General features: G+C 43.7%; 1 protein-coding gene across 1 annotated transcript in view; it reads left to right on the top strand.

Moving 5' to 3' along the window:
- The window catches only part of LOC126985414 (fork head domain-containing protein FD5-like), a 1,302-nt gene extending 877 nt beyond the window's left edge, over window positions 1–425 (top strand). Inside the window, exon 1 of the mRNA XM_050840254.1 lies at window positions 1–425. This exon is cut by the window's left edge and continues 877 nt beyond it. Within this exon, the coding sequence (XP_050696211.1) occupies window positions 1–342 (342 nt within the window). The 3' untranslated portion in view covers window positions 343–425.
- The last annotated feature ends 12,196 nt before the right edge of the window (window positions 426–12,621 follow it).

The following is a 12,621-nucleotide window of genomic DNA, read 5'->3' as shown; positions in this document are numbered from 1 at the left end:
CCCGACCCCCCCGCGGCACCCCCGGCCCCGGCGGGCATGGGCCACCCACACCTGGTCGCTCATATGGGTCAGCACGCCCCCGGGGGCGGCCTGTGCCCCTGCTGCCTGCCGCCCAGCCTGCACCACCACGTGTACTCCGCCGCCCTGGCCCTGGCCCTGCCGCCGCCCCTCTACCCCCCCGCCCTGCAGCGCCCCGCTCACTACGACCTGTCGCTGGCCGCCCTACACCCCTCCCTCGCCAAGGCCGCCGCCGCCGCCCACCACTTCAACCTGCAGCACCAGCCGCCTCCGGACAGGGAACACCCCTCCTTCAGGTTCTCGCCGCCCATGAGGACGCTCTGACCTGCCCGCGCCCTGCCCCGGCCCCTGCAGGCCCTCTGTGATACCTGTACAGTTCGTGTGTATATACGTCGTTGTTATTTATGTCCTCAAGCAATAAAAATGTTGTTATTGCCCACTTGTGTTAATGTTACGAACTTTTCCTTTCCACTGCTATTACTGCTGCTAGAACTATTAAACCACTACCACGGTTATTACTACACATGGCTACTACTGCTGTAACACAATCACTACAACAACTGCTATGACATTCCTACAACTCAAAATAACACATAAAATATTCCCTCGTCATTGATGAAACGAACGAGTACCAATAACAAAGACGAGGAGGGAAAAAGAAACTTGACGGACGGAAGAAGGAAGGAAGGAAGGGACGCACGACGCTAATGAATAAGATGGGGAGGAAAGGGAAAAAAAAAAAAAAAAAACTGCATTGGATGAATAAATGAACCAATTAAAATGAAGAAAATAGCGACGATCAATAATAAAAAGAATGTAGGAACCAAGAAAATACAATTAAAAAAAGCAGATAGAAAGTCAAAAATGGAGGTAAGAGATGCTGAATAAATTGAGAGAGAGAGAGAGAGAGAGAGAGAGGGGGGGGGGGGGCAGGGGAGCAGCAGTCAAGCCCCAAGTCAGTCCATTTGCTCAGATTTATGGTTCCTTCTCACCACCACCACCACCACCACCGCCGCCGCACACACTCCCTTTCCAGCATTTAAAAAGTTGTCCCGATTTATCCACGAGTCGCGAGGGATATTGTACCGGGAGATTGTGTTTCCGTGTTGCCTCCTCCTCCTCCTCCTCTTCTTGCTACACCTCTTCCTTCTTGTTCTCCTTCTTTCTCTCTTCCTCCTTTTGCTTCTGCTCTTAATTGTTACACCTTTTCCTCCTTCTTTGTCATTTCCTTCTTCTCTTCCTCCTTTTGCTTCTCCTCTTGTTCCACCTCTTCTTCCTTCTTCGTCATCCCCTTCTTCTTCTCTTGCTCCTTCTGGTTTTCCTTCTCTTGTTCCACCTCTTCTTACTTCTTCTTTGTCATCTTCTCTTCCTCGTTTTGCTTCTCCTCTTGTTCCACCTCTTCTTCAGTCTCCTTAATTCTCTTGCTCCTTTTCTTTCTCCTTCTCTTGTTCCGCCTCTTCCTCCTTCTTTGTCATATCCTTCTTCTTTTCCTTCTCTTGTTCCACCTCTTCCTCCTTCTTCACTTTGTTCTCCACCTCCTCTTTCTCCTTCAATTTCACTATTTTCTCCTTTTCCTCCTTCTATACATCCCAGTTCAATGTTTTTTCCTTCTCCATCTCCTTTTCTTCCTTCTCTTTCTTCTCCTTCTCCTTCTCCACCTCTTCCCAATTCGCCTTTTCCTCTTGTTCTTTCTGTTCCTGGTTCTTTTTGGGTTTCCTCCTCCTCCTCCTCCTCTTCTTGGTTTTCCTCCTCCTCCGTGCATTCCGATCCCATGGTTTGACTTCGGAAATGGAAACACACACACACACACACACACACACACACACACACACACACACACACACACACACACACACACACACACACACAAATGAAAATCTTCCCTCCCTTCTTTCTTAACCTAACAAAAGGCCTAAAAAATAACCTTGCGAGGTGTACTTAAACTTACCTATCTTACACCTGTCTTACCTTAATTAATCCACCTCACCTGGCGTTTAAACACCGTAGAATAAAACACACATACATACATACATACAGACAGACAGACAGACGGTTGGACAGAAGGTTAAGCCGAAGTCAAAACCAAAGGATCCAGAAGTAAGATCGGAAGGCAGAAGGGGAGGCAGGGTTGGGACACAGGGGGGGCAGGGTGGATGGGGAGACCGGCAGGGGGGGGGGGGAGCTGGAGGGCCATGACAAATTGGCACTGTATGGCAGCTTCACTTCCGTCTCTATTGAAGTCAAGTGAAGCTTCTCTAATAATCTAATTTGTCAAGACGTTTTATCGCCCAAAGAAACATTGAGCAAAGGCCAATATTAGTCAGCAGGAGGAGGAAGTGGAAGAGAAGGAGGAGAATAGGAGGAGGAGGAAGAGCAAGAATAGAAGAAGCAAGAGAAGGGAAAGGAATAAGAGTAAGAGAAGCAGGAGAAAATGTAAATAAGAAGAGGAAGAAGAGGAGGAGGAGGGAGTGGAAGAGAAGGAAGAAAAATAGGAGGAGGAGGAGGAGCAAGAATAGAAGAAGCAAGAGAAGGGAATGGAATAAGAGTAAGAAGCAGGAAAATAGAAAAAGAGGAAGAGGAAGAGGAAGAGAAATAGGAGAGGAGGAGGAGCAAAAATAGACGATGCAAGAGAAGGGAATGGGATAAGAGTAAGAAACAGGTGAATAGGAGGAGGAGGAGGAAGTGGAAGAGAAGGAAGAAAAATAGGAGGAGGAGGAAGAGCAAGGATAGAAGCATAGAGAATGGAATGGAATAGGAGAAGCAGAATATATAAATAGGAAGAGGAAGAAGACGAGGAGGAGGAGGAGGAGAAGCAGAATATATAAATAGGAAGAGGAAGAAGAAGAGGAGGAGGAGGAGGAGGAGGAGCAGGAAGCATTTTGGCTGAGATCGAGGTTGCCTGCATTGGTGATTAAGTCTGTTGGCCAAGCATTTCAATAACTCACATATCAAGAATCGCTCAGTTCACTCCGCGGCCAATGCAAATTTTTAAGGTGATCGTGTATGCGCTAACCCCAGCAGGAAGGATGTTGCAGTGGCGGATTACTCGGTTCAAGAGAGAGAGAAAAAAAAGTCTATCGATATAAGTATAATAGTTTTTTTTTCTTGAGTCGAGTGATCTGCCATTAGTACAGTTTTCAATCAATATTTAATGCGATAACAATAAACTTAGAAAATTGTATTGAGCAAACAGGAAGAGGAGGAGGAAACGTAAGGGGAGGAAGAGGAGTAGAATGACGAAGAGCAAGAGGAAAAGGAGGAGGAGGAGGAGGAGGAAGAGATGAGGATAGAGGGGGAAGGATGCTGAATGGTGTGTGTGTGTGTGTGTGTGTGTGTGTGTCCTTTTATTTCCCCTTTTCTGTGTTGTGACCTTTCCTTTACATCTCTCTCTCTCTCTCTCTCTCTCTCTCTCTCTCTCTCTCTCTCTCTCTCCACATTCCTACTTTCCTCCACCCAAACGAGGGAGGAAAGTGCCGCTTCGAGGAGGAACTGGAGAGAAATGACCCAATTTGGAAGTTCCCTCAACCGTGGAGAGAGAGGTGGATTTCGTCTCTCTCTCTCTCTCTCTCTCTCTCTCTCTCTGTGGCAGGCAGTAATTCAAACTTAGATTAGACGCAGTTAATTACGAGTTTTTTTTCTTATATCTGTTTTATCTCTGTCTCGTTCAGTGGACTCGCGGGTGAGAGGAGGAGAGAAAGGATGGAACAACGAGAGGAGGAGAAAAGGTTATATAAATGGATGGATGGAAAGGAGAAAGGAAGAGAGAGGAGGGGAAAAAGAAACAGAAGAAAATGGATGAAACGAGAAAAGGAGGAGAGACGTGAGGAAGAGGGTTGAGAATAAGATAAAAAGGGAAAGGATGAAACAAGGAGAGGAGGAGAAAATGTTTTAGGAAGGGAGAAGAGAGGAGAGAGGGAAAGGGTACAAAAGAGGAAAATCGATGAAAAGAGGAAAGGAGGACAGAGGAAGGGGAAAATAATCGACAAAAGGATGGATGAAAATAATAGAAAAGAGGGAAAGGGTTATAGAAGAGGATAAACGGAACGAGGAAAAGAGAGAAGAGAGGAAAAGGGAAGAAAAGAAGAGCGAAGGGAAAGAATGAAACGAGATGAAAAAAAGGTTACTTGAGAGAGAAGAAAATAAACAAGAAGACAAATGCAAAGAAAATGACAAATGAAAAGAATAGAAAGGAGAGAAAGGGGTACAGAAGAGAATAGACGGAACAAGGAAAGGAGAGACGAGAGGAAAAGGGAAGAAAAGAAGAGCGAAGAAAATGATTGAAACGAGATGAAAAACAGCTTACATAAGAGAAGAAAATAAACAAGAAGACAAATGTAAAGGAAATGACAAATGAAAATAATAGAAAGGAGGGAAGGGGTTAAAGAAGAGAATAGACGGAACGAGGAAAGGAGAGACAAGAGAAAGAGGGAAGAAAAGAAGAGGGAAGAAAATGAATGAAACCAGGTAAAAAACAGGTTACAATAGAGAAGAAAATAAACAAGAAGACAAATGTAAAGAAAATGACAAATGAAAATAATAAAAAGGAGGGAAAGGGTTACAGAAGAGGATAAACGGAACGAGGAAAGGAGAGACGAGAGGAAGATGGAAGAAAAGAAGAGGGGAGAGAATGAATGAAACGAGGAGATGAAAAAAAGCTTACATGAGAAGAAAATAAACGAGAACACAAACGTAAAGAAAATGACAATAAAGCTCAAGAAAATATAAGAGAAAGAACAATGAAAACATTTTATATCCACATTCCTATCTATCTATCTATTTATCTATCTACCTATCTATCCATCTATCTATGTACTTATTTATCTACTTATCTCTATCTGTGATCATTTATCTATCTACCTACCTTCTTACCTACCTACACACACACACACACACACGCTGCGTCACCCCTTAACTAATGTGACGCAGGTGAGACAGAGCCACGAGAGAACCTGATTAGGAAGAAATTACAACGCCATCACGTCTGCTTTGCCTCCGTCTGTTTGTCTGTTTGTCTGTCTGTCTGCCTGTTTCCTTCCGTCTGTGAGTCTGTATAGGTGTCTGTCCATATTTGTTTGCGTTTGTATTTCTGTTTGTCTGTCTGTTCGTGTCTGTCTGTGCCTTTCTGTATATCTGTTCGTTTGTCTGTTTTAATCCATCTGTGTGTCTATAACTTTCTGTCTGTTTCTGTTTTTGCTTGTGGTTCTGTCAGTCTGTTTATCTATGTCTGTCTGTCTGTCTCTCTCTCTCTCTCTCTCTCTCTCTCTCTCTCTCTCTCGAGTTACATCTGCGTATATAATTCACATTTTTAAAGGACTACCATATTAAGCGGATTAAATGGTCTGTGATTTTATGCGCTCTCTCTCTCTCTCTCTCTCTCTCTCCGAACAGATAGATAGGTAGATAGACATACACACACACACACACACACACACACACACACACACACACACACACACACACACACGAAGAATGTTAAGAATGTCCGGCGCGATGGAAAACACACACACACACACACACACACACACACACAGGGACAAATGAGAGTCGGGAGGCGCTGAACGGACACACTTAATGGGGGTCGAAGGACTTAATGAGGGGGCAAAAGGGGCCATAAAAAGGGGTAATGAGGGGGGCAGGTGAGAGGCAGGTGACGAAATGAACAGGTGAGGCGGTGGTGGTGGTGGTGGTGGTGGTGGGGGGGGGGGGGGGGGGAGGATAAGGATTGAAGGAGGAAAGAAGAGAGAAAAGGGGAGTAATGTGGTTAAGATCTGAAGGAATGAAAAGAAGGAAGGAGTAGCGAAAAAAATAAAGAAAGGATGAGTGGAAGAAAAAAAGAAAGAAGGAGAGAAAGGGTAGAAGAGAAAAGGAAATGGGAGGATGAAGGGAAGGAAGCAACGGTGAAAAGAAGGAAGAAAAAAGGGAAGGAGAAGAATGATGGATGAAGGGAAAGAAGAGAGAAAGAGAAGAGGAGGAGAGAGGAAGGAATTGATTTGGTTAATAGTTGGAGTAAAATAAAGGACGAAATGGGGGAACAAGAAATGCAGGCGGGAAAGGAGGTAAATAGAGGGGGATGGAGAAGGGAGGAAGGAATGAAGGAAAGGGAAGGAGGGATGGAGAAAAGGATTGATATTAGAATTGAGGGAGGGAAGGAATAATATAGTTAAACATTGGAGAAAGAAATTAAGAGAAAGAGGAAAGGGGGGAGAGAAAAGGAGAGCAAGGAGAGAAGAATGAGGGAAAGGGGGGAAGGAAGGAAGGAAGGAAGGAAGGAAGGAGGGAGGGAAGGAATATGGTAAAAAAAAAAGCTGAAGAAAAGCAGACGAAAAGGAAAATGGAGGGAAAGAAAGAAGGAAAGGAGGGAGGGAAAAGAAAAAGGTGAGGAAGGAGAAAGGAATGAGGAAAAGGGAGGAAGAAGGAATGAGGGAGGGAGGGACGGAATGATATGGTAAAAAAACTGAAGAAAAGAAGATGAAAAGGAAAATGGAAGAAAAGGAAGAAAGAAGGAAAGGAGGGAGGGAGATAAAAGAAAAATGTGAGCAAGGAGAAAGGAATGAGGAAAAGGGGGGGAAGAAGAAGGGAGGGAAGGAGGGAGGGAGGGACGGAATGTATGGTTAAGGGTTGAAGGAAAGGAGGGAGGGAGGGAAGGGAGAGAAGGGAGGGAGGGAGGGAGGAAAGGTGAGAAGGAATGGTGATACGTTAACTAATATCTATCTGTTACCTGCTTATTTTCCCTCACCTCCAAAAATAACGGTTAGGTGTGTTTTCCTTCTTTAATCTTTTTTTTTATTTTTTATTTTTTTGCTGCCGGTCTTGGCTCGCCGCTTCACCTGTCGCAATGGCGGTAATTAGGCGGCCCTCTACCTGCGCGGCGTCCCAGGTGTGTGTTTTGTGTTGCTCCGCGTCGGGACAGGTGAAGTGTGTAATTTTATGATTGTTACTGATTATTTTTCTTACCTGTCCGTCTGTCTGTCTGTCTGTCCCTCATTCCTTCGTGTGTCTGTCTGTCTGTCTGTCTCATTTTTCCCATCTTTTCTATTCAACTCTAGGTGTTATATTTTATTTTTTATTTTTTTATTTCTTCCTGTTTCCTTCTGTTATTTATTTTTCTCTCTCTATTTCTTTGTTTATCCTTTTTTTTTTTTACTTTCGGGTTCTTTCTCTCGATACTATAATATATAACTACTACTACTACTACTACTATTACTATTACTACTTACTACCTTTATCCATACCATTCCCTCCCTCCCTTCTTCCCTTCTTTTTCTCATTCCTCTCTATTCGTTCACCTGTTTTCTCCTCCTCTCTCCTTTTCTCCTTTTCTTCATTCACTTCTTCTTTTCATCTTCTTTTCTTTAACCAGTACAACTACTTGATAATTTCACCAACACAATCACACACCACAAGAAATGCAATACCAACATCAACTACCACCACCACCACCACCACCACAACAACAACACGTGGGCTCGACGCTATAGGGCCATCGATCACGCCCCGCGCATAACGAATTGGCCGGAAAAGGCATGAATGAACCGTCTCAATGCATGCGTAATCATCTATTGTGGCGTACCCCCTCCCCCCTTAGCCCCCTCTCTCTCCCCTCTTTCCCCTCTTTTTTTCCGTTTTCCTCCCCTCTTCTCTTCAACCTTCTCCCTCTTTTTCCTCTCTCTCTCTTCTCCGCCAACTCTCCTTCCTCTTTTATTTTTATTTTTCCTCACTCTTTTTTCTCTTTCTCTCTCCTCTTCTTTTTCCCTTTTCTCCCCTTTTCGCCTTCACTTTAATCTACTCCCTCTCTTTCCTCTCTCTTCTCCACTAACTCTCCTTCCCCCTTTTTTTTTTTCTTCTTTTCCTTACTCCTTTTCTCTTTCTTCTTTTTTCCCTTTTCTCCCCTCTTCGCCTTCACTTCAATCTACTCCCTCTCCCTTTTTCCTTCCTTTTCTTTCTTTTCCTCTTTTTCCTTCCCATTTTTTTCTCCACCCCCTCCTCTTTCTTCCTCCTCTCTCCCCTCTCCTCCATTGCCTCCACTTCAGTCTATCTTTTCCCCTCTCTTTTTCACTCCCTTTCCACCCCTCTTTCTTTTCCCTTTTTTTTTCTTCTTTTCCTCCCCTCTTTGCCTCCACTTCAACTATATTCCTTCTCTTTCTCCTTTCCTTTCCCTTTTTTTGCTCTCTTCCCTTTTCTTTTTTACCTCCCTCCCTCCGCTGTCTTCTTTCCCTCGTCACTCCCTTTCTCTCTCTAACCTCTTTCTTTCTTCCTCTCTACTCCCATCTACTCTCTCTAATTCAATCTGACATTACATCCATCTACGTCATTTATTCTGTTTTCATAATCAATAAATTTTCCAATCTTTCATCATATTTCCTCCTTTTCCTTTTTTCAGTTCTGCCTGCACTTTTTCCCTCATTTTCTCTTCCTCTACTTCCGCCTTCCTATACTTTCTTCTTCAATCTTTTCCTTTCAACGCTTACTACCTATTTTTCCTCATTTTTTACACTTTCGCTTCCTTTTACTTCCTCCTATCCACACGTTTGTTATTTTTTCTCCATCTATCCTCTCATTCACCCCCTTTTCAGTTCCCTTCTCTCCCTTTCCTTCTTCTCCTTCCTCTCTCTTTTTCCCCTTCTCCCCCGCCTCGCTCCTATCCCCCTTCTCCCTTCCTCCTTTCCATTTTCTTCCTCTCCTCTCCTTCTTTCTTTTTCCATCACACCTCGCTTCTCTACTTTCTTTCTCTCCCTTTTCCTCCCCCTCTACCCCCTCTTCTTCATCTCTCCTTCTTTTCCTTTCCCTTCCCTCCCTCCCCCTCTCCCCTTCTTTACCCTTCCCTCCCCCTCTCCTCCTTTTTCCTTTCTTTCCCTCCCACTTTACCTCCTCTCCCCTCTTTTCCCTTTACTCCCCTTCTCCCTCCTCTCCCCTCACTCTCCTTCCCTCCCCGCCCCCCTCGGTCAATATGTGAAACGAAGGCGTGAAGGAACACAAATGCGGAAGGAAAAAAAGTATAATGGGTTTTGTAATTTGGTTTTCAAAGGCGTTAGATCAGTGTCAAATTTTAAAAGTTTTATGATTTATTTTTATTTTGGTTTGTGTTGTTATTGGTTGATTGCTGATTGGTTAGTTATTGTTTGTGGTGAACGTATTGTACTTTGTTTGTTGTTTGTTTGTCGTTTGTTTATTTAGATCTATATTACTGCATGTGTGTATCCATTGTTTTTATCTGTAAACGTGAAAAAATAAATCACAAATAAAAAGAAAGAATGAAAAAAACGAAACAAACAAAAGCAAAAACAAAGAAAAAAAAAACACGAAGCACACTATTAGCAAAGAGAGATAAAAAAAATATGAAACAAACAAAAAAACAAATAAACAGAAAACGTAAATAAGCACAACCCCTCCACGGAAACACAAGACCGCACGTGACCACAATACGCCGCCCTTTAATGTAAATCACCGAAATGACTGAAGGTGATACTTGAACGCAATGATAATGTACTTTACCGAGCGAAACATTGCGAGAGAGAGAGAGAGAGAGAGAGAGAGAGAGAGAGAGAGAGAGAGAGAGAGAGAGAGAGAGAGAGAGAGAGAGAGAGAGAGAGAGAGAGAAAGGAAGAGAGAGAGGTAAGGGAGGAGAGTCCTTCTCTCTCTCTCTCTCCCCTGCCCCTATAAAACATTTTCTTTGTGTCTCCATATACTCAGTGGAGCACGACGAGGGGTGAGAGAGAGAGAGAGAGAGAGAGAGAGAGAGAGAGAGAGAGAGAGAGAGAGAGAGAGAGAGAGAGAGAGAGAGAGAGAGAGAGAGAGAGAGAGAGTTACCATTACAATACTTTCGTTTTTCTGTTTAACTTTTTCTTCGTCTTTTCTTCTAGTAGCATTTTCATCTGTTCCTTTAAGAAATATTTCATTCGTCTTTTTTTCTCTTTTACGCGTGTTTTCTGTATTTCTATTCTTTATCGTTATCATTTATTTTGTATATTTTGATTTGGAGTTGTTTTCATTCTATTTATTTGGCTCTTAGTGAATTTATATATATTCTCTCTCTCTTTCTCTCTTTCTCTCTCTCTCTCTCTCTCTCTCGGCCACTCTCAGTATCCACTCACCCTTCTGCACCGCGTCTGTTCACCTGCCGAAAATAGTCACAATTAAAGCCTCATTAGCCTCCACAGGTAAGCTACGTCCTCAGGTGAAGGGGAGCGGCGCCCCCTCCTCCTCTGGGACACCATTTTTCGAGGGAACTAATTGTACATCCGAAAAAATATAAGGTCGAATGCTGCATCGGGGGCGACCTGTGTAAAGATTGTAATTTGAGGTAATGTGCAAACCAATTAGGGCACAGGTGGGTCCTACTACACCTGGGCGGGGGTTTAAAATAGGCCAGGTAAGAGGATGATAGGCAGGTGCTCCCCTCTGTCTAATTGTGTCTAATTGTTTGGGTATTGGAACCTGTGGCCGGGGAGGGGACGGAAGGAGATATGAGAGAGAGAGAGAGAGAGAGAGAGAGAGAGAGAGAGAGAGAGAGAGAGAGAGAGAGAGAGAGAGAGAGAGAGAGAGAGAGAGAGAGAGAGAGAATAGTAGTAATAGTAGTAAAAGTATTAGTATCAGTATTACTAATAGAACCATAACTGCTATCATACCATTTAAAACAAAACAACAATAAAAAGAATAACTACACAGCCCTCATTATCGGAAGAATATAGTTGTAGTAGTAATAGTAGTAGTAGTAGTAGTAGTAGTAGTAGTAGTAGTAGTAGTAGTAGTAGTAGTAGTAGTAGTACCAACATCTCTACTATAACCAACTCCAAATCCCCTCCCAAATTATCTCTCAAAAAAAAAAAAAAAAAGAAGAAAAAAAGAAAAAGAAACGAGAACAATTACAAAACCACCATTATCACCACCTTTTAAACCTCCTCGATCACCACCATCACCACCACCACCATCCCCCCCCACCCCCTCAGCACCACAACAGCCACTGAGCCGGATATCGAGACGGTCCCAAAGTCGCCACAATTATCACCTCTCGCCACCATCCAGGCCGCGGGACGGTCACTCGCGCGGCTAATCCCGGCGGCGGAGGATAAGCCGATTACGTGTTTTATTTGCCGGATCAAGGAAGAGAGCCGCCGTGAGAGAGAGAGAGAGAGAGAGAGAGAGAGAGAGAGAGAGAGAGAGAGAGAGAGAGTTATATAGGCAGATAGACAGAAAAATAAAAGCTAACATACGAATAAACAGATAGACAGACAGAAAAACTTAGAGAGATAGACAAACAGATAAACAGAAACACAAACAGACACACCACCACAATCTTCTTTTTGTTTCCGTTCGTTCCCACAGCAAACGCTTCACTATCAAGCCACAACGCCGTCATCATCATCATCATCACCATCATCATTCACATCTCCCGCAGCTAACCTCACTTACAAGAAAAGCGTAAATATGTAAATACAATGAAGAAAATAATTAGTGAGATTTCATGAAGCTGATACACACACACACACACACACACACACACACACACACACACACACACACACACACACACACACACAGTTACCTAATTATACTTTTTTTTATTGTTTTTAATTCCTCTTGTCAATTCTCATTCTAATGCAGTTCACCTCTAAATAGTTTATTATTATTATTATTATTATTATTATTTTTTTTTTTATTATTATTATCATTATTATTACATACACGTTCTCCCCTTTCCCTCTCAATCTCGTTCCCCCTTTTCTAAACCCATCTTTCTCAACTTCCTCCCTTTCCTGTCCACCCTTCCTCTTCATCGCTTTCCCTCCCTTTACATACACCAATACTTTCACAACCTAAAATCCCTCCTGCTCCCCTTCCTCCTTTTCCTCCTCTTCCTTCTCCTTCCTTCAGCCCCTTCTCCCACTATCACCCCCTTCCCATTCCTACCCTTTTCTGCCCCCTTCCTGGCCCCTCATTCACTTTCCTGCCCTCCTCCTTCCCCTCTTACCCCCCTCCTTCCTCTTCCTACCCCCCCCCAAAAAAAAACATCTAAAGAAGCGAAAAATATAATTACTGCCTGAGAAGCGGCCGTTCAAAGAGGCGGAACTGCAATCAACTTCGTCCAGGTGCGCGATACAGGTGAGTCGGCCACTAATTACCTCCTTGCGTCGCCCCCATTACCTGTACTGTTTCCTCTCTCTCTCTCTCTCTCTCTCTCTCTCTCTCTCTCTCTCTCTCTCTCGTTCTCCTTGTCCTATTTTTCCTTTTTCCTCCTCATATCTTCTTTCCTTCTATCGTATTTCTTCTCCTTTTCCTCCCTTCCCTTTCTCTTATCTTTTCCTGGTCTCCTTTTCCATTCTCTTATATCTTCCTACCCTCCATTCCCTTCTCTCTTATCTCTATTTCCCTCCATTCCCCTCTCTCTTCCCTCTCAATTACTTCTTCCTCCCCTCCCTTCTCTCTTCTCTTTTCCTCCCTTTTCCATATCCCTTCCCCGTTTCTTATCTCTTCCTCTTCTTCCTCTCTCTCTTATCTCTTCCCTCCCCTCACATCTCCTTTCCCTCTCTCTTATTATTTCCTTCCCTCCCTTCCCCGTCCTTCCCCTCTCTTATCTCTCAATCTCCTTCCTTCCCCTCCCCCTTC

This window comes from Eriocheir sinensis, chromosome 59, assembly GCF_024679095.1.
Source record: "Eriocheir sinensis breed Jianghai 21 chromosome 59, ASM2467909v1, whole genome shotgun sequence".
NCBI lineage: Eukaryota > Metazoa > Arthropoda > Malacostraca > Decapoda > Varunidae > Eriocheir > Eriocheir sinensis.
This window is presented reverse-complemented; position numbering and strand designations above follow the sequence as displayed.